General features: G+C 41.7%; 1 protein-coding gene across 4 annotated transcripts in view; it reads right to left on the bottom strand.

Annotated features, from left to right (window-relative positions):
* Nucleotides 1-26,039, bottom strand: part of efl1 (elongation factor like GTPase 1) — a 100,462-nt gene that overhangs the window by 57,035 nt on the left and 17,388 nt on the right. For all 4 annotated transcript variants that reach the window (XR_006843257.1, XM_046387790.1, XM_046387659.1 and 1 more), the window contains exons 13-15: nucleotides 9,064-9,221; nucleotides 7,805-7,968; nucleotides 4,685-4,820 (exon numbers count right to left, since the gene is read on the bottom strand). Coding sequence is in view for 3 of the 4 variants with exons in the window: in XM_046387790.1 (XP_046243746.1) it covers nucleotides 4,685-4,820; nucleotides 7,805-7,968; nucleotides 9,064-9,221 (458 nt within the window). In the remaining variant the exon portion in view is untranslated. The remainder of the gene's footprint in view (nucleotides 1-4,684; nucleotides 4,821-7,804; nucleotides 7,969-9,063; nucleotides 9,222-26,039) is intronic.

Below are 26,039 nucleotides of genomic sequence, written 5' to 3'. Positions count from 1 at the left end.
TTGCATGCTATTCTCCTTAAAATATGAAAACCTATAAATGATTGGGTGGTTTTAGTTAAAGCAGACACTGTTTTTTCATCTGTGTGATTTTGACAAAGATCAGATCACATTTGATGGTGATTTTATGTAGGAATGTTAGGATTTCCAAAAGGTTCAGATACTTTTTCATACCACTGTACATACTCCAATGTCACAATGTCATTATCCCAACAATGTTTTGTTGGGCTGAAACATAGTCATGTTTTTTTGATTTATAAGCTACAGACAAGGGTTATGAGCCAATTATACATATGAATATGTAACCTGGCATCAAAAAAACCATCCTCATCCTTGATGGATTAAATGACCATGAAGACTGACGCCCGCTACTCATCTAGAGTTAATAATCTCTGGTGAATATGTGAGGCTGCAGACACAGTGTTTTGTCATGTAGTTCATGCAGTTTGCCATCCTGTTGTTATCTAGAGAATGGTGCTCCTGACATCAAATGCTGCTTTGTGTATGTATTTGTGAGAAAAAAAACTTGTGTGCAGTTCTTTCCCTTTCAAATTATTTGCTCCAGCTGCCAGATAATAATGAGGGTCTAATCAAAGTCAAGCCTCGTGGGGCTTAAACACTGGTGCTCCAACTTCCTCCCTGCCTGCAGTCCACTAACAGGACAGGAAAGATGGCTCCCACATGGTCCAGACGCACAGAGAGAGATGGAGTGTGTTTCCTTGGATGTGCAGAAACTGTTTGCATGCTGCCAGTACCTCAACTTTCTGCTTAGTCATCAAGCTTCTTACGGGAATGCGCTGCAGATCCCAGAGGAAACAAGCTGTGTCTTACTTCATTATTGCTAACCGTCACAGCCAGATAAAGCATTTTTTTGAAATATATCAATCTGTAGTGAAGACACAGAGGTCCACAGTTTACTTCATTCATTCAGTAATAAGAAAATGAGACTATATTGAGAGAGAGGGAGCAGTTATAACACTGAAGTCAGGCCCTTCAAATGACAAAAAATACCATGAGAGAGGGGACTGAAGGTCATTCTACTCACAACAGAAGTAACTGTGGCCTTTTTCCATTCCTATCTATTACCTGTAATTCTGTCATCACCATTTGTTCAGACTGTGATACTCTTTTGGTTTGCTCTGTAAATATGACATCTATTGCATAACTAAAGATGAATCCCTCCTCTGTTGCTCGTCCTGCAGTTTCTTCCATTTTTCTTTTTTCAAGGGTTCTTTAGGTGAGTTTTTCCTCACTTGAAGTGAGGGTCTAAGGATACAGGGTGTTGTATGTTGTAGAGACTCAAGAGCCTTGAGGCAAATTTATTATTTATGATTCTGAGCTATATAAATAAAACTTACTGGACTTAACGTCAGAAACAACACTCAGAATGTATAGCCACAATACAAGGTCTGTGAGTATATAATTAGATGTAAAGCTAAGTTCTAATGTGAGTCTGCTGACATGCTAACAAGGTCAATGTTAACACACTAACATAAACAGACAATGTTTGCCATCTTTAGAAGTTTAAATAAGCTAAGAAAACCAAAATGAAACAAACAAACAAACAAAAAAAAAAAACAGACTGTACTTCGGTTGTTCTTGGACATGTTAACACTATATAGTGTGAATGATACAGAATTGTGAACAGCCCTTTAAGTTTCCCATGTGTGAGCTTTGGCATGTTTTATCAAATTCCTGAAACAATGATAGCATATTACGTTTATGGGACTGTAGATTGATTTCGAGCAAGAAGAGGTTTTAAGGTGCTTGACTGTGAGCAGCAAAACAAATATTCTACTGAAGGGTACCATGTTGATAGCTCAAATGCTCAAGAAATACATTGGCATTTCCCATCGCCAACCATAATCAAATATACGGTTATTATACCCACAGCACTATACAGCAAATTAGTGGTACTTAAAATAGTCACGAAGTCTGAGCACCTTAGATCTAAAACCGTATATTAAGCCTTGGCTTTGGCTAAACTTTGGCTCCAGGGTCTACACTGTGTAGGCCACTCCCCCATTGTGCATTTACAGCCCATCTGCGAGCTGTGCCCAAACTAAATAAGGAACAGAGGGATCAGCGCTGCTCACTCGAGGGCGGACCAACTTATAGATAACTTCCTATTGTGCATTTTGATCCATGTCCTTTCCGTCATCCTAATGCACATTTCCTTCATAATTCATGACAGTCTCGCTGGTGGATATCCCAGCCAGACTTCATTCAGTTTTTCAGTGTTTGCTGCACTCTCAGCAAAGTGCCCAGGAACATTAATGTGAGGTCACATCAATTACTGCACAAAGCAACAATCACCACTTGATTCAAAATTATTGTTTTATCCATTAAAACAAACAAACCAGACCACATGTCTAAAATCCTAAGATATTCTGTTTGCTATAACATAGGACAAAGTAAAGCAGCAAATCCTCACATCTGAGAAGCTGGAGCCCAAAAATGTATGGCATTTTAGCTACAAAAATGAGGCTTAAACCTTTTGATTTATTTTTATCAGCTGGCAGCTGATTCATTTTCTTTTTGACTAATGGATTGTTGTTTCAGTTGCACAGGACTGCACAAATACACCAGTCCTCTAATTTGTGCAAATAAAATAGAGAACAATTTTGTTTCTTGATAAAACAAGAACCTTTATACTCAATATGCAACTTAACATGTTAAACCGATTCTGAATGTAAACCAAAGGACAGATATAGCACTGTCTTTCAAACCCTATAGCAAGTCTGCATTTGGTCCATGCAGTTCCAATTATTGTTATGACACTTTATACCATAATGTGATATATATTTAAACTACCTAAAAACTATCTGCATGGCAAAAGGGTCACATTTTGGATCTGGATCGTACCTTCTCACAGTTACAGTTTGGAACAGCGATGAAAGGCTGAGCAGAAATAATCTTCAGAAGCCAATGAGAACTTTTCCCTCACGTTTGATCACACAGGTTTCTGTGAAAGTCCCGGGAATCATCAGTTTGAAAACATATGGTATGAATGTGTCCTGCATCTTGACTGAATCACCCACTCTAATCATGTGTGTGGTTAGGAATAAAATATTAATAAGTTAAATCTCTCATTATGTATGTGGCTTCCCACATTTTTAAAATGAATAAAGATGTGAAAATTGCATAAGCACCTTTTGTTGTTCTTGGGTAATTTGAGCAAAGAGACCCTTTAACACAGAGTCTGTCGCAGTCATAAACACCCATAAAGCTTAAATTCTGATGTCACAACCCAGTTTTGTCTGCATTCAAATTAAAGATTACTAAAAATGTAAATACTATTGGCACAGTAACGTAGGAGGCATTAACAGAAGCATACAGTACAGGTACTATACAATTTCTGCTGTGGAATTTGAACTAGCATGTCTAACTGTATTAATCAGTGCCTGAGCAACATTTGGAATACATGGTCAAAAGATGACTCACAAAGAACAAATGCACATCACAGAAACTTCACCTTTACAGAGCTGTTAAGTCTGGAGCCTGCAGAGAGTATAAATAGTACTTAATTAGCTGTGATGTGTGTCTAAACAAGTAGAATAGTGAAAGGGGTCATTCAGGGGTATGTTACTGAGAAAAAAAATTATGGTCAGCAGAATATATAGCCTGCAAACACGGACTTATCAGTATGAATGCAAACTGAAATTGTGCGTAGACTGACGTAATCATTTAGTTTGAGCACGTATTTGTTCAGCTGAATCAAGGGAAGAAGGTGAAGGAGAAGAGGCGTGAGCTCTCACAGAAATGTGGAGGATTGAGAGCAGGCTTTAACTTGATGATGTGGAAATCTTATAGATGGATCCGGCTTTGACTCAAAATTTAGTTCACAAGTTTTAAGAGTGAAATATACAAGGCACTAACTCACGTGGGATAGTGGCAGTACTATTTGTGTAGGATACAGTACACACACCAACAGCACCTTTCACCTCCACCATATTGCAAAAAGGCACATTCAGAAAGATGCAGAAAAATTAATCCATGCATTTATTACTTCCAGGATGGATTATTATAGCTCCCATTTACCAGGTTGCCCCAATAAATCTATAAAGACTCTCCAGCTAATCCAGAACGCTGCTGCATGATTACTCACAAGAACCAGCATTAGAGATCATATTTCTCCTGTTCTGGCTTCTCTACATTGGCTCCCTGTAAAATTCAGGATAGATTTTAAAATTCCCCTCCTCACATATAAAGCCCTGAACGGTCAGGCACCATCCTATCTTAAAGAGTTTATAGTACCCTGTTATCAGACCAGAGCTTTACGTTCACAAGAAGCAGGGTTATTAGTGTTGCTACGCATCTCTGTTTGTGTGCTCCTTCTGTCACACCCCACACCCCACCCCCACCCCCTCTCCCTCTCAACCCAACCGGTCAAGGCAGATGGCCGCCCATCTTGAGCCAGGGTCTGCTCCGAGGTTTCTGCCTTCTAAAAGGCAGTTTTTCCTCACCACTGTCGCCAAGTGCTTGCTCAAGGGGGAATGTTGGGTTATCTGTATTACGAATTTTAATCAAAGAGTTTGGTCTAGACCTGCTCTAAGTGGGAAGTGTCATGAGATAACTTTTCTTGTGAATTATATATAAATATATAATTCTATATATAAATAAACTGAACTGAATTGGATCTGTTACAGTAATACAATAAATAGGAAGAAGAAACAGATGTATTTACCTAGGACATTTCCTGCAGGCACCTCCTCCAGCTCCTCGAGCTCTCTGCCCATCAGCAAGTAGAGGTTTTCAATGGAACAACAGGATAGATGGGGCACCTCAGGCACACAGTCTGAAGTACTGCAACCCTCTGGGAGCTGGCAGAAATGATGACAAGGATGAACATGAGAAGCACAGTGACTCACAAGTGCAGCATTTGTAATCTTAGGTTTTCTGGATCATAATGCATGGACAGTTAGCAGATACATTGCTGATAAAAATCCACCCCTTTCAATGTTTTCTTTTTTTATTGCTTTTATAAATGGAATCATAGTCAATTGAAGTTTTTTTTGACAAAAATTTACAAAAAAAACTCTTTAATGTCAAGATTACTACAAAGTAATATAAATTAATCAATACTATACAATGTAAAATAAGTGACTGTATAAATAGTCACCCCCTTCAAGTCAGTATTTAGCAGATGCACCTTTGGCCTCAATCACATCCCTGAGCCTGTGTGGACAGGTCTCAATCAGGCTTGCATATCTGCAGACTGCAATTTTGCTCCATTCTTCTTTGCTATTCTGCTCAAACTCTGTCAGGTTGCATGGGGATCCAGCATGAACAAACTGAAGTCCTGCCACAGATTCTCTATGGGACTGCAGATTGATTGAAGTCTGGGGTACTCCAGAACATTCACCTTGTTTTTAAATCATTTGTGCATGGCTTTCACAATATGCTTCAGGTCAGTGTTTGGTGTTCACCAAACATAGCGTCTTCTCTGGTGATCAAAAAGCTCCATTTTGGTCTCATCAGACCAAAGAACCTTGTTTCAGTTGACCTTGGAGTCTCCCATATGTCTTTGGGCAAACTCTAGCCAAAATTAAATATAAGTTCTGCAACAGTTATTGCAGGCAGAGCCTCGCCCATCACAGCTGCTGAAGCTTTTAAGTCTTTCAGGCAGGCCTGGGGAAGGGGCCCATCAGGATGCCTGGTGGCCGGGCCTGAGTCTGAGCTTCTGTCAGAGGTTGAGAGAGGCAGGCGTGATACAGTTGGGTTCACCTCTATGCATGACTTGGCCTCTGGAACCAACCTTACCCCAGTGAATAAAAGGGTTGCTTCCCTGCACCTCTGGGTGGGGGACACATCCTGACTGTTGTTTGTGCATATTGTGATGGCCTTCCTGCTCTAGAGTCTGCTGTGTTTTCCCTTTGTGTTGTCTGTTTTGTTTGTCTGTTATCCTGCATGGTCTTGTGGGTGGAACAAATTACTGCAACTGGGAGTACCTGGCCAGTCTCCCAGGGGTACATAAGAGCCGGTTGTAACAGTTCAGCTCTCTCCTTCTCATCCCTCCAGCATCATGGTTTTGTTTGGTTGGCTCTGGTTAGGTTTTGCACTTTACAACACCCAACTGCTGACACACTGATTATAATGACTTCCACACCTCGTACCTTCAAATGATCTATTTCAGTTGTTATTTATTAATTAATAAATTTGTAAACCTCTTCCACTAAAAACGTCCCATTTTTTGGCATGGCTCATGCACAGGGTCGTGACAATATGCACTAAACAATAGCTCAGAGTACCCACCCTTTTTGAGTCCTTGGGATGGGTGCTGGAAGATGTTCCTACTGGGCACTCCACCATTCTGATGGGGGACTTCAACACTCACATGGATAATGACAGTATGACCTGGAATGGTGTGATTGTGAGGCCTGCCTGTTCTGAACCCAAGTGGTGTTCAGTTATTGGACTTCTGTGCAAGTCACAGTTTGTCCTTCCGAACATGAGGGTGTCCTTAATTGCATTTGGCACAAGGACACCTTCGGTTATACGTCAGCGATCGACTCTGTAGCCGTATCAATGGATCCATATGTTCTGGACACTTGGAAGAAGAGAGGAGCAGAGGCGTCAACTGATCACCACCTGGTGGTGAGTTGAATCAGGTGGCAGTTGAGAATGCCAGATAGACCCGGCAGACCCCAGTGTGTGAGGGTCTGCTGGGAATGTCTGGCTGATGACTCCGTCAGGATGGTCTTCAACTCACACCTGGAGAGCTTTGACTGCATCCTGGGGGTGGTGAGGGACATGGAATCCGAACGTGCCAAGTTTTGCACTGTCACTGCTGAAGCAGCTGTTTGGAGTTGAGGTCAGAAGGTCACTGGTGCTAGTTGCCGCAGCAACCCCCAAAATCTACCGGTGGACACTGGGTGAAGTGGCTCGGATGAAGATCAGCACCTCTAAGTCTGAGGCCATGATTCTCAAGGGGAAAAGGGTGGATTGCCCACCATGGGTCGAAGGACAGTTGAGGGGTTCAAGTATACTGGGTTCTTGTTCACGAGTGAGGAAAAAATGGAGCAGGAGATTGACAAGCATATCCATTGTACCAGTCTGTTGTGGGGAAGAGAGAGCTGAACTGCAAGGAGACGCTGCCAATTTACTATTCAATCTATGTTCCAACCCTGACCTTCATGAGCTGAGGGTAGTGACCGAAAGAACAAGATCACAAATACAAGCGGTCAAAATGAGTTTCCTCAGCAGAGTGGCTGGGCTCAGCCTTAGAAATAAGTTGAGGAGCTCAGACATCCAAGGGGGACATTCAAAGTAGTCTCACTGCGAGGATGCATTATAATAGGCAACTCATAATACACTACAGATGTGGTCTTCATAGAAAGTTACAGAAAATGTAATAATTTAAATATTTGTTTTATTTCAGACGATCGTAAGAAGGTGATGAAATAATTATTTCTTCAACTAAATGTGAGTTTATATATTATAATTAACTTCTTTGTGAGTTCTCTGTGGCTCAGTGACAGCACTGTAGAGCTAGCTGTCCATTTGCCCTTTGAGTGCATGTTGTGCTGCCAGTTACAGTACCTGCCAGCCTATGTGGCATCATCTTAACAGCTCATGGTTTACTTGTAATAAGTCTGTGGGAACATGAAACATTTGGGGCAGAGGCAATTCTATGTTGCCATGCATGGAAAAATGAATTCACTATCTGGTACACATATAGAAACACTAGTACATCCAACTTCATTCATTCATTCATAATGTCAACCACTTGCAACTTGATTATACAGAGTGGAGTGTGCAAGTGTGAAGCAGGTACTGGAGAGGTTGATTGATAACGGTGGGTTACCATGCTCAGGCCCCGGGCAGGGTCATATTTTGGTCCCAGTACAAATACTCTTTGTCCTCTCTTGACCACTCCACTGTAGACTCGTGCAAATGCTATGAAGGTCTCCTTCTGCTTCTCTTCCTCCTCTGGCTTTGAGTCTTTCAGTGTCAGACTCTCCATCTTAGCTGGCAGAGAGAAACAGGATAAACAGAACATGTTCCTGTGAGAGTCAGTCACAGGCAACAATCTGACTTGTACATTGTTCTTTTGTTTTCCTCTGTATTTGGTTCTCTGTAAAATTTAATGATTTGATCTGCACCCAAAGAAGGATCAACACTTCTACTTGCTTATTTACTTGTGTATTCTTTACACCAATGTGATTTTTGCTGATCAGTTATTAAAATGTATTAAAATGGCAGAATTCACGAAAAATGGTCTCGCATTTTCCATTCCAATCCCAATTTCATACTTTTACAGACCTTCAGGAAAATTTTCCAGACCATATTTCACTTCTGGCTGTAAACTGTTTTTAATAAAAATAAATGGTTTAAAAGCAAACTGTTAACATATATGCTACTTTCTGACTTTGTATGCTATTGACAAATAATTGCCAGAAGATTCTGGTTAGGCTCTGTAACTCGTACAAATTCGGATTAACATTTGGAATCATTAGCCAGGCAGGCTTTATATTGTCAAGAAAGCCCTCAAAGACTTAGTATTCAGACACTGTGGTCATTCAGTCCAGACTCCCAGGCATAAGGTTGGAGGACTTTCCACTGTCCAACATCTCTGCTTGAAGAGGAAGTAAACTAACCTGTGCAATCTATACTCATATTACTTTCCATTGACATAATAAATAAAAATATTATAAGACAGTCCTCCACCATGTTTAGTCTCTCTCATAAATAAATAAATAACCAACGGTGAGTTGAAAAGTACTTAAATCATTTTGTTTTAAGTGTCTATCCAGCCCTGTTTAACCACTATGTCCATGGAAACAACAATGAATATGATTTTCTTATGCAGAAATGCTAATTTGCTTATTTTATTCAAAACTACATCACAATGTTACTCATAAATGTTCAGACAGACTTCACATTTTTTTCTTTTGGTTATAATATCCCATAGCTTCAAGGTCAATATTCTACTCCTTTGAGCATGTAATACTTGTCGTGTGTACTGTCACTCATGTGCAGACTCCACCCAATGTACTGGTGCTAGTCTTTTGACAAACTGTTGTGTGATTTCTGAAATAAAAAGAGTTGAAAGGTTAAGCTTACCTGTACTGAGTCCTGCAGGTTGACTTTCCTGTGGCATACTCCCCGAGTGACTGAGGTCTTTGTGGCTCTCTGCAGCTGTCTGATCAGCTATCATCCTGTCTGCATGTCTCTGTCTAGCCAGCTCCCTTCGTTGGGCAATCTCCTCCTGAGTCAATGGCCTAAACACACACACACACAGAGGTCAGAATCCCATCAGACCTCCAAATAAGAGCGGTTTCCTACATGTCAAAGGCGCAGTGTGACAAGGTGGCTGGATCTATGGCAAGAGCTTAGAAACTTTAAGTCTTTGGTTATAATGATTATCCTATTAGTCCTATTATCCGGATCCTATTATCCGACTCAGTTCAGGTACCAGTGAGAAGATGAAAATACATTCCACCAAGCCTAGTTTGAGCAACAGATTCATGAGTTTGCATCAGACGTGAGAAAACATTCAATTTTCTGGCTTGAGCCCTCTGTGTTTAGGGATGCTGTGCGTATGCCAGCCTTCAAGAGCAAATTTTGTGCTAACTTTGTGTGCATTTTAAACTTTGCTGTAGGGCAGTTTAGTTCAGGATCAGATCGAAACATCAAAAAAGTCTACATACTAACGCTCTGGAAATAAACTGCTCATTCTGTATTTGGGTTGGTAAACAAAATCAGTTTGTATTTATGATCATCAGACTGTGCATTATTTAAACTGATAACTCACACAGCCTGACTACCTTTATGATAAGGCTACTTAACACCGTAGACTGCATAATAAATAACAGATGGAGCCACCATGAAGTCACCCATTGGTTTGTTGACCACTGTTTTGAAGCCATTTAGCAATTTACCATATTTGGAGAAAATGGTGGAGCTAAGGAGGATATGCATTGCTAATCCCAAAGACACCCCATGGTAGGGACCTGTCAATCACAAGTGGGTAAGACCATGAATACATTAGGAAATGGTCTACTGAGGTAATAAATCAAGGGAGAAGTAATATTTTCTGCTAAGCTTACATACAGTCTGACTTATTTTCGTAACCAGTGGAGTTGCCCCCTGCTGCACTTTCAAATTAGCTTCACTTTTCAGACCTGGCAGCTCTGTCCACTTATTATTATACAATCTGTACTGAACGAATGGAATTTTTTTCTCCTCTTCCTCCTCTTTTATTGCCACACTAACGTTTACCACCCTCTACCAATCAGAGTGTCGTTAAAAAAAAACTGTGTTATCAAACGTGTCCAGATTGTATAGAAACACTTTAGATATGCATTGTTACAGCATCACTGCACTGGTCAACTGAAACATGAGACTTCTGTCAACACCTGAAACATTTTGCCAATCATTTTCTGAGGCATGGTCTCGGAACACGGAACATTTTAAGTGGAAACCTTTAAATTCAACCAAGGGGGCAAGCTGTAAAAACAGAATACAATTATCCTCACATTAGTTTTGCTACATGAACTGCACTGTAGTGCATGTGATGCTGGCTGTGTAAGGGCAGTGTGGTGGGAGTGTTAGCATATGTGTATGTGTGTTTACCCTTTTCAAAGAGACCACAATGACTACAGCAACACAGCTGCTCACAATAGGCCTGAGTGACGGCAGCCGACACAGAGTTCAGCTCCATGATGACAAACCACTTAAAAAAGCCCATAATTTGCCCCTGACAACAGCAGCAGCCCTGCCGGCTCACTGTGACTGATTGTACCTCTCTTTTGCATAAATTGGATATAAATGGGGCCACAGTATGAATTCACGATTTGAACAGGAAACCACAAAAGATCAAACCCCACTGGCTGATGGCCTGGCCTCAAGAACAAATAACTTCTGACTTCAAGCTTCAAACTGCACAAGTCAGCTCACTAAGGAAAGCTCATTTCTTTCACATCACTTCCTCCAAAACCAGAAGGTTAATCATTTCAGCTTAAATCTGCTCAAACATCTAAATAAACACACTGTTCAATTCAATTTATATTGCACCAAATCACAACAACAGTTGTCTCATGACACTTTCCAATTAGAGCAGGTCTAGACCAAACACTGTTGTGTGATAGGGATGTCAGTTGACTAGTCATTTAAGTGTTGCTGCCCTTGCTAGTTGACACCAGAGACCGTAGTCAGTTAATAATATTATTTCATAAATGTCCATGGAAGAGCCATTTCTAGAGCTAAGTGTATGTAGAAGACCACACAGGTCCAGTAGGTGTCACCTTTGTGCTTTGCTTCACTCATAATATAGGTAGCAACTTTCACCCAGGGGGTGAGGTGTTGCTGGACAGAGGAGCATGCTATGCTAGGCGAATGCTGTGTTGTTGTATTGGTGAAATGTATGGCTGTATGGATATTTATGGATAATGGTCAAGGACTTTCGTATTTAACACACTGAAGATAAATATTCCATCAAACACAAGCAGAAGTCAGACTCTGTAATTTCAAAAGACATTGCAAAGCAGTTCTACAGAGAGTGTGTCAGTTACTAGCCTGTCTATGCAGGCCCTCAATGGTTTTACAGAACACATTTAAATTACACGCTGATATAATTTACACTTAAATGTCAGGTCTTCACAGTCAAATGTCGCTTTATAAATAATAAGCTGATAGATAGAGAGATAGATGCTTTATTGATCCCAAGGGAAATTCAAGCACCAGTAGCCCATTACAGCAGTCATGAGCATGAGCAGCTAATTTTAACACCTTTCAATGTTGAATCCAAGTTGTTATTGACAAATGTGGTTTCAAAGAGCTCTTTTTACACAATTTTTTGACAATATTGAGTCATACAGATCAAACTGCACTCAATTTTGACTATTTTGTGTTTCTTACTTTAAGACTAGGTGACTAGTCTCAGTTAAAACTTTTAAACTTCAGTGAAATTAGTCATTATCAGAACATCCTTGGTTCTTGGTTACAGAGCTTTATGCCTCCCATCACACCACAGCTAAGTCACTGTTTTTTTGGGGTTTTTTTCCTCAAGAGGTCAAATCAGTCCCTCATTGGTAATAATGGGAATGCCAGGATTTAGTCTCTGGCCCTAGCTGCTGCGGTTATGAGGTAATGGAGCCAGATGATCACAACCACAAACAGACCTTTTCACATTGCGAAAAGGGAGGAAAATGTGTGCTGGAAAATTAAACAATAAATTGATATTAAAGCTGTCTGCAAAATACATTTCATTGCTTTTTACTGCTAAAGGATTTTGACTGAAGATGGTTTCTGTTCTGGACCCAGTGTATGAACATATGACTGAGCAGCGTCTGAGATGATATTCTTTCTGACACTTTGTCTATTGTATTACTGTTTATTATCATTCAGCAATACAATAGAGTAGAGTTCTAAAATGAATTTTCAATGAAAATATGTGAACACTTGACTGTCCTGCAGGTTAAGAAGTGTATGATGAACACCACTGGACAATGCTCTGTACAGCATGGTGTTAATATCCTGCACTGCATCAAGGAAAGCTCTGGGTTTGAATTTAAAAAGGTGTACCATTTCAAGTAACAGTCTTCATAAATATCCACATCACTGTCACTTCTTTCAGCAATCTAAATGACTCACAACTGTTTTTAAAAGTAGAGTTCCTTCTTCATTTCCTACCACCTACAGTGGAACATGGACTGAAGTCACTTGTGCGTACCCGCATTTCTCACCAAAGTCTACTCCCTGTCTGAGTGCACTTCTGCATCCCAGCGCCATGTCCCACTCTCACAACCCACCTGTGGCTTTAGTTAATGAAGCCGTGCGCGCACACACACTCTCTGAAATCATAAAATTGTCAATACCCATTTGACTGTCCATAACTGTCGTTAGTATTCAATTCAATCTTAACTGACTATATAAATAGTTTTGAGCAACAGTGTAATCTGAGTTGATTCAACCATTTGGAGGCATTTTTGAATGCTTTGTCAGGTAACAAAATGATTTTCTCAGGACTAAATGCAAAAACAAATCTGTGTGTGTGGGTGTGAGTAAGACAGAGGAATGTCTTTGTATGAGGTGAGAGTTTGTGTGCTCGTCTGTATGTGAAGTAAATCTTAAGCGCATCGCTATTCCAATTGATAACTGTAGTCTATCCTGCAAGTAGAAATCATTTCCCTGACTGCGCAGAGTCCGTACATCTAAAACAACTCCCATAATTCCCAGGGAACAGGCCACACTGGCAAAAGGAAACTGAGCCTCAGTCTATCCATACTTAAAATCACCATAACTTGCTAAATATCTATGATAGTTGTGACAGCATAGGTGGGTCCACCTGCTGGGCATTTCTGCCTGTCGCACCTTCATTGGCACCATTTGGGCTGGCTGCAAGGCATCAGCTGGGAGCCAGGGACAAATCCCTGCCACCTCCTACAGTCAACCTTAGGATCTCGTCGTTCCCCAAGCCTTGTCCCCTCTTCGGAGCTAGACCCAGAAGTTTCCTTGTTCTGCCTCCTCTGCCAGGTCTTTGTGGGCCTTCCTTAGTTTGGTACCTGTGGTCCTAACAGTATTTAGGAACCGCTGGGTGAATATCCCAGTATAACCTCTACAGTCAGCTTAACATAAGATAGGCCTTTATTAGTCCCGCAGTGGGGTAAATTCATATCTTTCCACTGGAAAGGTGAGGGCTCCCACCCAACATTAGAGTATGCAGCTACCAGCTCATTGTACCTTTCCTTCTTTCTCTTGAAGGCAGCCTCCATTCCCTGTGCCATGGGAATGTCATCAGAGGGAATGGGAATGTCATCAGAGTCATCAGATACAGCACTGAGACACTGTGCCATGAGACACTGGCCTGACTGAGCACTGACTCCTTGGACTATCTGCCTGCCACCAATTAGGATGATCTCGAATGCAGCTGTAAAAAGGATGTGAGAGCTGGAGCACCCCATTCCTATTCCTTTCTCCAGCCTCTGCCAGCCAGCTGAAATCTCCTGGGTTGTGTGGTAGACATGAAAGTTCTTGAATTGTTAAAGTAGTTTCTTACGAGGCTCTGGATGCAAGATGGTACACAGAAGAAGTTGAGAGAGAATGTGAAGAGCTGGTGCGGAATAGACTCATATGCATTTGCAAGATCTAGTCAGACCACATGCTGATCTGACTTGCTGCACTTAGCTGGCTGGATTTGTTCCCAGATCCTGGCTGAATGCCCTACACAGCCCAGAAACCCATGGGATGCCTGCCGTCTTACCATTTGACAACTGGTGTTGATGTAACTGTTTTGCAAGGAGGTTGCCGGTCATGCGCTTTGCCACCTCCCTTCCACTTGCAAGCCTCAATGGTAATGAAGCGTGTGGGAACGATAGCACTGTTCAGGGAGATGTTGAAGATGTCAGTGAAGACATCTGCTAGCTTTTCTCCGTATCCCTGATCACCCCTCTCCCCAGCGACCAGATGCTCTGTCTTTCCATAGCTAATGTAAGAAAAACTCTATACAGAGTTAACTCCCAAAAGGCTGCTGGACCAGACAACATTTCTGGCAGAGTGCTCAGAGGATGCACAGACCAGCTAACAGATGTCTTCACTGACATCTTCAACATCTCCCTGAGCAGCACCATCATTCCCACATGCTTCAAAACCACTACCATCGTCCCCATGCCAAAATGCCATGTCATGCCATGTCCTGCCTCAATGACTAGCTTCCCATCTACGATCTTCCCATCTCGCAACCATCATCATAAAGTGCTCATCATGAGACATATCAAGGCCCTGCTGCTGCCCTCACTGGACCCACTGCTCCACACACAATGTCACCAACTCCATCTGGCACATACCCACCTGGACAATAAAGATACATATGTGCAAATGCTATTCATTCACTTCAGTTCAGGATTCAATACCATCATTCCTCAAAACCTGACTGGAAAGCTGAGCTTAGATAGTCTGGATTTTGAATCGCATCTCTGACATCACCACCAGCAATGCACAGCTCGAACCACTTCACCAAGTTTGCTGATGAATCAGAATCAGAATCAGAATTCCTTTATTTATCCCTGAAGGGAAATTCTTAACATGACCGCAGTGGGTCTAATCAGCACCGGAGAGGGAGTGACACTGCTAACATCCCGATACAGAGCCAACAACCAGTCTCTTAACACAGACAAAACTAAAGAGATGGTGGTCGACTTTAGAAGAGACAGGGGGGAATCATGCTCCACTGACAATCGATTGCTCCTTGGTGGAGACCATCAAGGAGCAATCGATTGTCATCACCTGGCAGAGAACCTCACCTGGTCTCTCAACACCAGGTCCATCACCAGGGCCCGGTTTTTCAAAAGGTTTAATCTGCATAAAATTGATCCGGATTTAGTAATCCCTTTTTTTGCTATCCATGATCACGCAATCCATTTTACTTTTGAGCCGGTTTTTCAAAGCAACATCGGATTGGATCAAACTGAGCCAGATAGAAACTTTTCAGGTTTAGCAAATCTGGATAACCAGCGCTCAAATAGGATAGGAAATCACAATGTAGAAATATAAATACGTAAAGAGCAACAAGTAGAATAGCCAGTGTGGGGTCAATACAAGTATATTTTTATTTGAAACGAAAACACACACAAAACACCCTCTTCCGGCAATCCACTCATCTGAGACCAACAACAAATAAATAAAATATTACTCACAAACACTGTATATTGAGGATATTTAGAACACGTTTCAAATATAGATGTATTGAATTCAATAAAAAGGCTTAATGTCAAATACTTCTTCATCTGATGTGGAGAGACCAGCTTGTCCGAGCTTGGCCTTTAAGAGGCAGATCTTAAGTCTGGTCTTGGTTTGCTGTAGTTTGGTGAGAGCCAGTTGTTGCCTCTGCCAGACGAATCTGTACTGTATCTGCCCTTTCAGTCTCTTTTTGCGTAAGTGCCTTGTAGTCATCATCTTTGTTTGATGAAGGGTGCTTCAAGTCTTTCCTCTGAGATCCTGTGGCAACTACTGCTGACTCTACCAGTGAGGATCAGGAGGAACTGGCTGACTCTCTTCCTCAATCCCAGACTCGCCATCCCCTACAACACCTTGAATATCATGCAGAGCTTACAACTTCTCACCTCCAATAATGCCGAGGACCACATCTGTGTAATCTCCCCTCTCAAAGGGCTTGTTGCCTGTTTGTGGGTTTTTGGCTTCAGCATGGTCCTTTGTTGCCCTGGCCTTAAGATTCTTCCATCAAAACTTTATTTGGTCTGTGGTCCTCCTCTGGCCAGACCCTGACCCTATGGCATTCACATGTTCGGTGATTAAAATCCAAACACCATTTTTCCTTTTGTTGGTATCTCCACCCTTTGTAGAATTAAAACTTCCCACTATTGTGTCATAATGGCACCTAACACCCTCTAGTAGTGTGCTGGTTTCGGCAGCAGTGAAATTACAGCTTCTTGAGTCCATGGTTCCATTGCTTTACTATAGTGAACATTGTTCATCATTTATGGGCCTTGGGTCCGATTGCCTCAATTGAACACAAGCCAAAACTAATCAGTGATAACGGATGTGTTTGAAAAGACCAATTACACAACGATTTAAATCAGCCTCTCAGAGGATTCCCAGAGAGGGTCACAGACATCAGAGACATCAAAGAATATCGAGTACCTTGTGAACCTTCTCCAGCCAAAACTACAACACAGAACCCAAAGGAGTCACGGTCTGTCTGTGGAAGAGCAGATCTTCATTGCTCTCCGATTTTATGCATGTGGCACTTTCTACCAAGTTATTGGTGACTATATGGGAGTGGCGAAATCAGCTGTGTGTGATGTGGTGAAAGATGTGTCAATCATACTGGCCAGCCTGGTCAGTGAATTTGTTTCTTTTCCAAAGGACAATCAGATTGCCCAGGCCAAGCACAGCTTTTTTCTTTTGGGAAATGTGCCCAAAACTATTGGAGCAATCAACTGCACACATGTGCATATACAAGCACCTCGTGAAAATAAATGGGAGTTCACAAACAGAAAGGGGAGGCACAGCATTAATGTCCAACTTGTGTGTGATGCTGACCTCATCATCACCAACCATGTTGTCAAGTGACCTGGGTCTGTCCATGATGCACGCATCCTATATAGAGACCTCCAAACTAACTGAACGGATGGCATAATGTTAGGAGACAGTGCCTACCCACTCCTACCATGGCTGATGACCCCTTTTCTGACAGCAAATACACCGACGCAGGTATGCTTCAACACCGCTCATTGCAGATCAAGATGTAATTGAGTGTTTAAATGCAGTTCTTAAGAGGTGCTTTGCATGCCTGAGAGCGGAACCACAGAAAGCCTGCAACATAACCCTTGCCTGTATTGTCTTGCACAACATCTCTACCAAGCGCAATGTCCCTCTCTGTGCTGACAATGATGCACCTGAGCCCCTTGGAGACCCTGACCAACCTCCTGCATTCTGCCAGAACGAGCAAACAGGACCTGCAACAAGGGACACAATAGTTAGACACTACTTCTGATTTGGATTTGTTTTGGATTCAAAAACCAGTGATGCCATTGCCATTGCTTTGAAAGGCTAAATACATTATAGCCTACTTAATCACTGTAGCCTGATGGAAGAACAAATCAAGTTAAAACCTTATAAATAAATAGGATATCTTGTAGGCTACACTGCATGATCCAAATATAGCATTATTTGATACAAGTTTAAAGTTTCATTATATTTTGGGTCTGAAATCCACGCTGAATCCACCCTTCTGATTGGATCAGTATAATCCAGAGTTTTGGGATCAAAGTGATCACAATCACTAAATCACTAAACTGAACTCATTACTAAAAGGTTCTAAAAAACCCAAGCTATAGGTTTGATCCGGTTCAAAACCAAGATTGGATTACGATCATGTAATCCGTTTTTTCTTTGAGAAACCCATTTTCAAGATTTGATCCAATCCGTTATCCAAAATCTGAGCGGATTACTTTTGAAAAATCGGGCCCAGGAGAGCCCAACAGCATCTCTACTTCCTCAGAAGGCTGAGGAAAGCCCATCTTCCACCCCTCCATCCTGACCACCTTCTACAGGGGAACTACAGAATGTCCTGAGCAGCTGTATCACTGCCTGCTTTGGGAACCGCACCGTCCAGGACTGCAACTCCCTGCAGCGGATAGTGAGGACAACTGAGAAAGTCATCTCTCTCCCCTCCATGACAGACATTTACACCACATGGTGCATCTGCAAAGCCAGCAGAATTATGGATGACACCACACACCCAGCACACACACTCTTTAACCTACTGCCTTCTGGTAGGAGGTACCAGAGCATTCAGACCTTAACATCCAGACTCTGCAACACATTCTACCCCCAAGCCATCAGACTCCTCAACTCCCAGGGACAAAACTGACAAAAATACACACACACTCAGAGACACACAATCAAAAAACATACTAGCGCACCACTCACTTTCACTCCCGCAAACAGGACCTGCAACAAGGGACACAATAGTTAGACACTACTTCTGATTTGGATTTGTTTTGGATTCAAAAACCAGTGATGCCATTGCCATTGCTTTGAAAGGCTAAATACATTATAGCCTACTTAATCACTGTAGCCTGATGGAAGAACAAATCAAGTTAAAACCTTATAAATAAATAGGATATCTTGTAGGCTACACTGCATGATCCAAATATAGCATTATTTGATACAAGTTTAAAGTTTCATTATATTTTGGGTCTGAAATCCACGCTGAATCCACCCTTCTGATTGGATCAGTATAATCCAGAGTTTTGGGATCAAAGTGATCACAATCACTAAATCACTAAACTGAACTCATTACTAAAAGGTTCTAAAAAACCCAAGCTATAGGTTTGATCCGGTTCAAAACCAAGATTGGATTACGATCATGTAATCCGTTTTTTCTTTGAGAAACCCATTTTCAAGATTTGATCCAATCCGTTATCCAAAATCTGAGCGGATTACTTTTGAAAAATCGGGCCCAGGAGAGCCCAACAGCATCTCTACTTCCTCAGAAGGCTGAGGAAAGCCCATCTTCCACCCCTCCATCCTGACCACCTTCTACAGGGGAACTACAGAATGTCCTGAGCAGCTGTATCACTGCCTGCTTTGGGAACCGCACCGTCCAGGACTGCAACTCCCTGCAGCGGATAGTGAGGACAACTGAGAAAGTCATCTCTCTCCCCTCCATGACAGACATTTACACCACATGGTGCATCTGCAAAGCCAGCAGAATTATGGATGACACCACACACCCAGCACACACACTCTTTAACCTACTGCCTTCTGGTAGGAGGTACCAGAGCATTCAGACCTTAACATCCAGACTCTGCAACACATTCTACCCCCAAGCCATCAGACTCCTCAACTCCCAGGGACAAAACTGACAAAAATACACACACACTCAGAGACACACAATCAAAAAACATACTAGCGCACCACTCACTTTCACTCCCGCACTGTCACGTTAATATCTATACTGTCACTTTATTAACCATACTGTCACTTTAACATCCTACAGTTCGCATTGTCTGTTGTCCATATTGTATTGTATTGCATTGTACCACACTGTGTTTATTGTCTATACTGTTATTCCATTGTTGTGGGTGCATTTTTTGCTTGTTTTATTTTTTTTTTTTATAGTCAGTATATGTACTCCTTTATGTAGCAACATGTAGCATACTGCAGGAACGCTGTTTCATTGCTCTATGTACTACGCATACATGTTTGTAGTAACTACAAAAACTCTTTGCATCCTTGTATCAGGGCAATGCCTCTGAATTGACTGATGTTGTGGGAACCTTTCTCCTTCAGAATGAAGTTGGTGACTGCTCTGCTCCATGTAACTGGGATGGATTGGACTTTCTAGACAATGCCCATGAGTTTCCACAGCAGCTACAGGAGTGTTTTATAGGAGCAGTTCTTTTATACTCTATATGGTGTGTTTTACTTGTTTTCTTTAAAGTGGTCAAATCCTGTCATAAATGTGCACACAAGGAGACTACTTTTAGTAGTTTTGTGTTTTGCTTCTTGCTGTTTTTTGATCTTTTTGGCACTCCACCGGGGGACCCCTTCAGCATCAGCCATGGCTCTATTGTTTACACCAGGGAAGGGATCAGCTGTTGGCTCGATGCAGTCCTGCTCTCTACACAGAGAAACCGGAGATTCCTATGGAGATATGGAGGAGAAGGAGAGGCTGCAGAGTGGGATGAAAGATCCAGGAGAGGAAACAGACGTACAGACCATATTTACCCTGTGCTATTAAGGGAAATGTCCGTTCCCTCTCCAATAAGACCGAGACCAAGCTTATGGCACTAATCCAGCTGCAGAGGGTGTAGGGGGAGTGCTTCCTGAATGGACCTTGCTGAATGGACGGATACCGGACTCTGTGGTTTCTATGGACGGATTTAAACTTGCATGTTGAGTGGAGGAGAGTGGAGGCCTGGTAGTAAGCGGAAAGGCGGTGTTTATTAACAAGAGATGGTGCAACCCGGAGCACCTCTCTGTAAAGGAACAAGTCTACACTAAATTGAGTAAATCCAAAAAAATGCACTAAATCTGCCCTAATTTAGCTGTATTCCATCCCAAGGCACTTTTCACACGTTACTGACCTTTTGTATGCTAATGTCAAGGACGCATACACCCCCCCAAATCACAGACTGGGAGACACTTTACAGCTCTCATGGTGATGACATCATTGGTCCGGCCAACTGCATCATAGCCTACATCAACTTCTGTTTGGAGAACAATTTGGCAATCCAGAGGGTACGGTGTTTCTCCAACAACAAGCCCCTGAGCTTCAAGCACTGCTGTACCAGAAGAAGAGGGCTTTCATTTCTAGGGACAGGGTGGAGTAGAAGAGAGTTCAGTGTGAACTCAAGTACTCAATCAGGTAGGCCAAGGGCAGCTACAAGAAGAAGCTGGACAACACGTCTCACACTCTGCATCAGACAGTGGAGGCTCTGAGCAGCTTCAGCAGCAGACTGGTTCTTCATTCCCACTGCTGTTATACTGGACAACTCAACAGTCTAGTCTTCATTTCCTCCCTATCCTTACAGAACTGTGCAATACTTACCCACAATCATCACCTTCCACCACTATGCTGATGTGCATATAACCTTTATAGCAGTATACTATATAGCAGTATATTGTACAGTGCTTGTGATATAACAATTTCATTTTGTTATTCTAACTACATTAAGGCTGTTAATTTATCTATTTTTGTTTTTGAAACTGTTTTGCACACTTTTGCTTTTTGCACTCCATTCTGTTCTTGTGAACTGTCGTCACAAGTGAATTTCCCCACTGTGAGATCAATAAAGTTCATCTATCTATCTATCTAAAGTACATCTGGGAGCTGATGCAGATCTTGCTCCACTACATGCCTGACTTCTGATCATTTGGGAGGAACTGTGTCAAACTGCAAGGAAGGCTAAGGTGGGCAAGGCATATGCCCAGGGTGTCCAAGGGGCATCTCCCTTTTGCTGTATTTGATACATTCCTCTGGCTCCTGCTCAGTGGTCTGCAGTGACCCTGTTTCTTCTCCTCCAGCAGGCCTTGGACGTACTTGAAAGAGTTCCGGAAGAAGCCCTTGCTTTCTCTCATCGACTTCTGTTTTACCTCATGCTTTCAGCTCACCTCAGGATTGAGAGTCTTGCACTGATCTTTTTCCACAGGTTCTTCGACCCCTCCTTTTCGTGGTCCTCGGCTTTCTTCCATGCTATCCTTTCATTCTAGAAAGTTGGAGTTTCTGTCTCCACCCTCCTGTGCAGTTCATGAACGATCCTCCTCCCAGGCATCTCTCCGAATCTCTCTTTTGCTTCTTTGTAAATGATGTGGACAAAGATATTGAGTTTGGAGGTTATGCTGCCTTTTAGCATGTTCTGGAGGATGCTGTATGTGCTCTGTTCGAAGCTCCTCCATGTATCCTTGTCGCTTGCTTTTGGCCACATGAGTTTGGACTTTTGGGTGGGCCTGTTGTATGTCCTTTTTGCAGATTCCCTGTTTGGTGTTTTGTTGTGGGGCCCATTCTGCGGGCTGGGCTGTTGCTGTAAATCCTGCTGGGAAGACCGCTTCTCCTCCCTCTCACCAAATGCAAGAATGGAATCAGTAGTGCTGTGGTACTCAGTCCAACTTAGACTACAGGCTAGCAGAGCAAATGTGTTAGCTAACAAAAGGTCAACAAATGCATTTTTCTGTATTTTTCCTTTGTTCAATTTCCTTTCTACACATCTTGTTTACTTATAAGACTGAATGGTAAAAGAGCTAAACAAACTTACTATTCATATACATCTCCAAGCTGAAACCATCATCTCTAGTTGCACAAAGTGGTATTAGAGGACAGGATGGGCTGGGGCTAGCTGGTTAGCAGGCTAACATTGGTAGTCTTTGTAACAAAATACATTGACGTCTTTGATATGATGTCAACACTGTTTCCACACGTTCTGCTAATAATGTTATGTTAGTTTTTGAATACTTTAAACTATAATAAAATATCTTACAAAATTGCATCTTTTAAACCACCTGTTGCCTGCAGCCTGTCATCCACGGTGGCATGGAATATGTTCTGTGAGCAGCTGTAGCGATGGGCTGTCACAAATATATCAGTATAGTGTATTTGCGCCTGTTGCAGGTAGTGTGCAGAAGACAACAGAAGCCCTTGCAGGCTCATTAGCCAAGATTCTGGACAGGCATTTTCCTTCCCGGTTCACAATTGGCAATGACCTTTGCTTCCCTCCTTATAATATGCTTTTCTTCTCTCCCATCTGTATCTCCTCTTCCCCATCCTCTAACTCCCTGACAGCCTGTCTATACCTCCTCTCCTCTGCTTGCCGCTCTGTTTCCCAAAGAGTGCATCAGCAGAGTCTGAAATTAGGAACCAGTACTGTGACAGGAGGGGAAAGGAGAGCAGAGACGATGCCAGCCAGAGGGTTGGAGTCGGATCTTTCTATGCTCCATCAGATATGCTGGAGATCAAGAAGTTGAAAACAGAACGAAAGGAAGGGGGAAGGAGTGGAGGGTACTACTCGAAAATATGATGTCTGCTCACCACACCCTACACAAGAATAAGCTCTGTTTGTACTCATACTTCCAAAGTTCTGAAAGAGTTCAGATGTTCAAGTTTTTTTTTTCTTTCATAAAAAATTCATCCTCTCTGGGAGAGAAACAGTCTGAGTACCAGATTTGGCAAATAAAATAACACTGCAATGTCTAAACTCATGAATGAGTATTTATATTATCATTATTATAAATCAAGCCTCCCAGTCACTGAGAGATAAGTTCACACTATGCTTTTGCTATTACCATCCATTATGAAATAGAAAACAAACATAGATTTGATCCTACTGTTAAATATGTCTGTATGCAACCTCTGTATCATAATGAGGTTAATAAAAACGTCTCCACGAGTTATATCATGAAATTAGTTCCATGCCAGTCGTGTGTGCTGGGAGTGAACAAGAAGTCCATTGTCTTAGCTATAGAAGAACTCTTATGCTCATGATCTACTGACCCAAAACCACAGAAGCCTGACAAAGACTGACAAAGCCTGAAAAATGTTTTTGCACATAGGCCCAGTGAGCATCTTTCACTGATGCCAACCAGCAATGCATCCAATTCAATTAAAAATATTCTGTGGTTATTTCAAGAGTGCTCATTTTGGGTTTTACCTTCAAATAAAATTGTCACTATAAGCTGGTTAAGAATCTGCCCTTTTGTTGACAACCTGTTAAAGTCCTTGGATCTTGTTGTGCTTGCTGTAACAGCGGAGGCCCAAATAGGCAGAAAAAGATTAGCACAAGAGTCAAATATATGACTGATTATATCAACAAATAATAAACAAACTGAATATAAAAGGTAAAGAATGAATGAGTCCACCTATGTTTCAGGCAAGAACTGATCTGGGATGTGTGTGTAACATTAGTGATGGTGAAATGAACAGTATACACTGTGGTTAACTTACCTGAGAACACTAGTAGCAAGGTTTGCATCATTTATTGGCACAATAAAGAGAAATTTATATTAGCAGATATAAGTTAATTATAGCTAATAAACAGAACCAATAATACAAAGTCGAACTGCTTCCCTCGACTTAAAAGGCACCAAGCAAGAAGAGGAAGAATAAAAAGAGCAGCACGCTGTGGTCTCGCCCATGACATCAAACTGCTGACACCGCTGTAGAGTCACACTCTGCAGATCAGAGAGCCAAACTCGTTGTCATCATTGTGGACATTTTTTTTACAGCTTCAGAAGAAGACTGAAAAGACTGAAATTTGCAAATCATGTTCCACAACAGACAGTTCAAAGAAGTTCCACACTGCAGGTTATTGACTTCCTGTTAAATACATAAGCGTGACATTAGATTATGATTGGTGTCTATTGAAAAACATACCCCTTCCCTACTGCTAGTTGAACACAGTGAGCACTAATTTTCTCAGCTAGCCAACTAGATGAAGCTAACTTTCATCATAAAAGTACATTCGAACAGATTATTGTTAATTACTGCTCAAGTCACAGTATAACACGACAGTAGCAATTAAAATGCTGTTGTAACAGTAACTAAATGAGTTCCCAGACCTCAGCAATTACAGATTACCTTAACTATGGAAAGTAAATCCAAGTTGCAATAAACTGAAATTATCCTTAATAGAAGCATGTTGCAGGCTGCCTTGAGTCAAACTGGAAATGCAATTATTAACTAAGGACAGCTATAATGGTGGTCACAGGAGTTCATTACATAGCAGTGAACCAGTTTATAGCTTCAGCACAGTTTGGCAAATGCAGATCACTCTATAGTGCACAATGAGGTGGAGTGAAACTGGCTCTCTGGCATGTTATTAGTTCACACACATGCTCCACAGGCCAGGCCATTAAACCAACACTGGGACAGACACTTTAATGGCTCCCCAACATCAATCCCAGTCTCCTGAAAGCATCTGCTTTCAATGAAAAATGGAAACACCGCTCTTTGCTATAACATGTCATCCTGGCCTTGTAAGTCTGAGGACAACTTTGTTATTCATCTCACTGGAGGAAGAAGCAGACCTTGTCTTCCAGCTTCATGAAGGGCCTGAAGACAGGATCTGTGACATGGGGCTTAGATCAATGTGCCAGACACTGACAAAGGAAGCTGTGTGATGTTTGAGTGCATTCAGACAGGCCAGGCTGACTCTTACTGACCACAGAGGAGTTGGGGGTTGTGGTTTACCCCTAAAACCACCTCCAAGAAGGACACACAGATCAGGGATGGCTAACAACAAGAGAACCAATCTTAGGGAGAAAGAACCAAAAACACCCTAAAGTAAAAGAGAGCAGAGGTGCATCAGAGACAGAGAAACCAATATGACAACAAATGGCAGATCAAAAAAGATTTTGAGAGATAGGTCATTCCTAGTTAGAATGGCCCTCATTTTCATGTTTCCTGTTTCCTGCTGTGATTTTAACAAGCACCTCCATAAAACATTTTATTCCTTCCTTATTTGTTATTAATAGACATTGAAGTTAAGTGAAATAAACCTTAAAACTAAAAGCTGTGGGCGGGAACCTGGGATATTTGTTTTTGGACTAGTAAAGAAAATCATTTGTATGTCTGCAATTATTGTTTACTCAAATTATTGCAAAACAAAAAAACATGTCCTTTAGTGATCTAACCATGCAACTAGTTTGGGGTTTATTTGTTCAAGTCTGTCTATATAACTTTTTTAATTAATTTATTTATTTCACCACACACTGTGATGGGGAAAAAAATCAACAAGAAACTGTCCCCACAGCACTGGATAATTCACAGAACACACTGTGAACAGTTTTCATAGCAATGTGAGGAGGAAGTATTCAGATCCTTAAGCACAGTGTAGAAATACTCTTTTTGAAGTAATGTACTCAGTGTAGTAAAATTCATGAAAAAGCAGCAGGTAAGCAGATCAACCATGCGAGGGAGCACAAAAAAAACAACAGAAGCCCTTCACATCAGCTGTATTACACAGCGTTGCGTCATTTGACACCCATAGCATACACCAAATGCACCACACAGACAAACCAAACAAAGAGGTGAGATTAACTGTTTGGCCAAGATTCATGACGGTAATGCAGAATTTATG

This window comes from Scatophagus argus, chromosome 1 (genome assembly GCF_020382885.2).
Source record: "Scatophagus argus isolate fScaArg1 chromosome 1, fScaArg1.pri, whole genome shotgun sequence".
Lineage (NCBI taxonomy): Eukaryota > Metazoa > Chordata > Actinopteri > Scatophagidae > Scatophagus > Scatophagus argus.
Note: the sequence above shows the minus strand (reverse complement) of the source record. Positions and strands in the feature narration are given on the sequence as shown.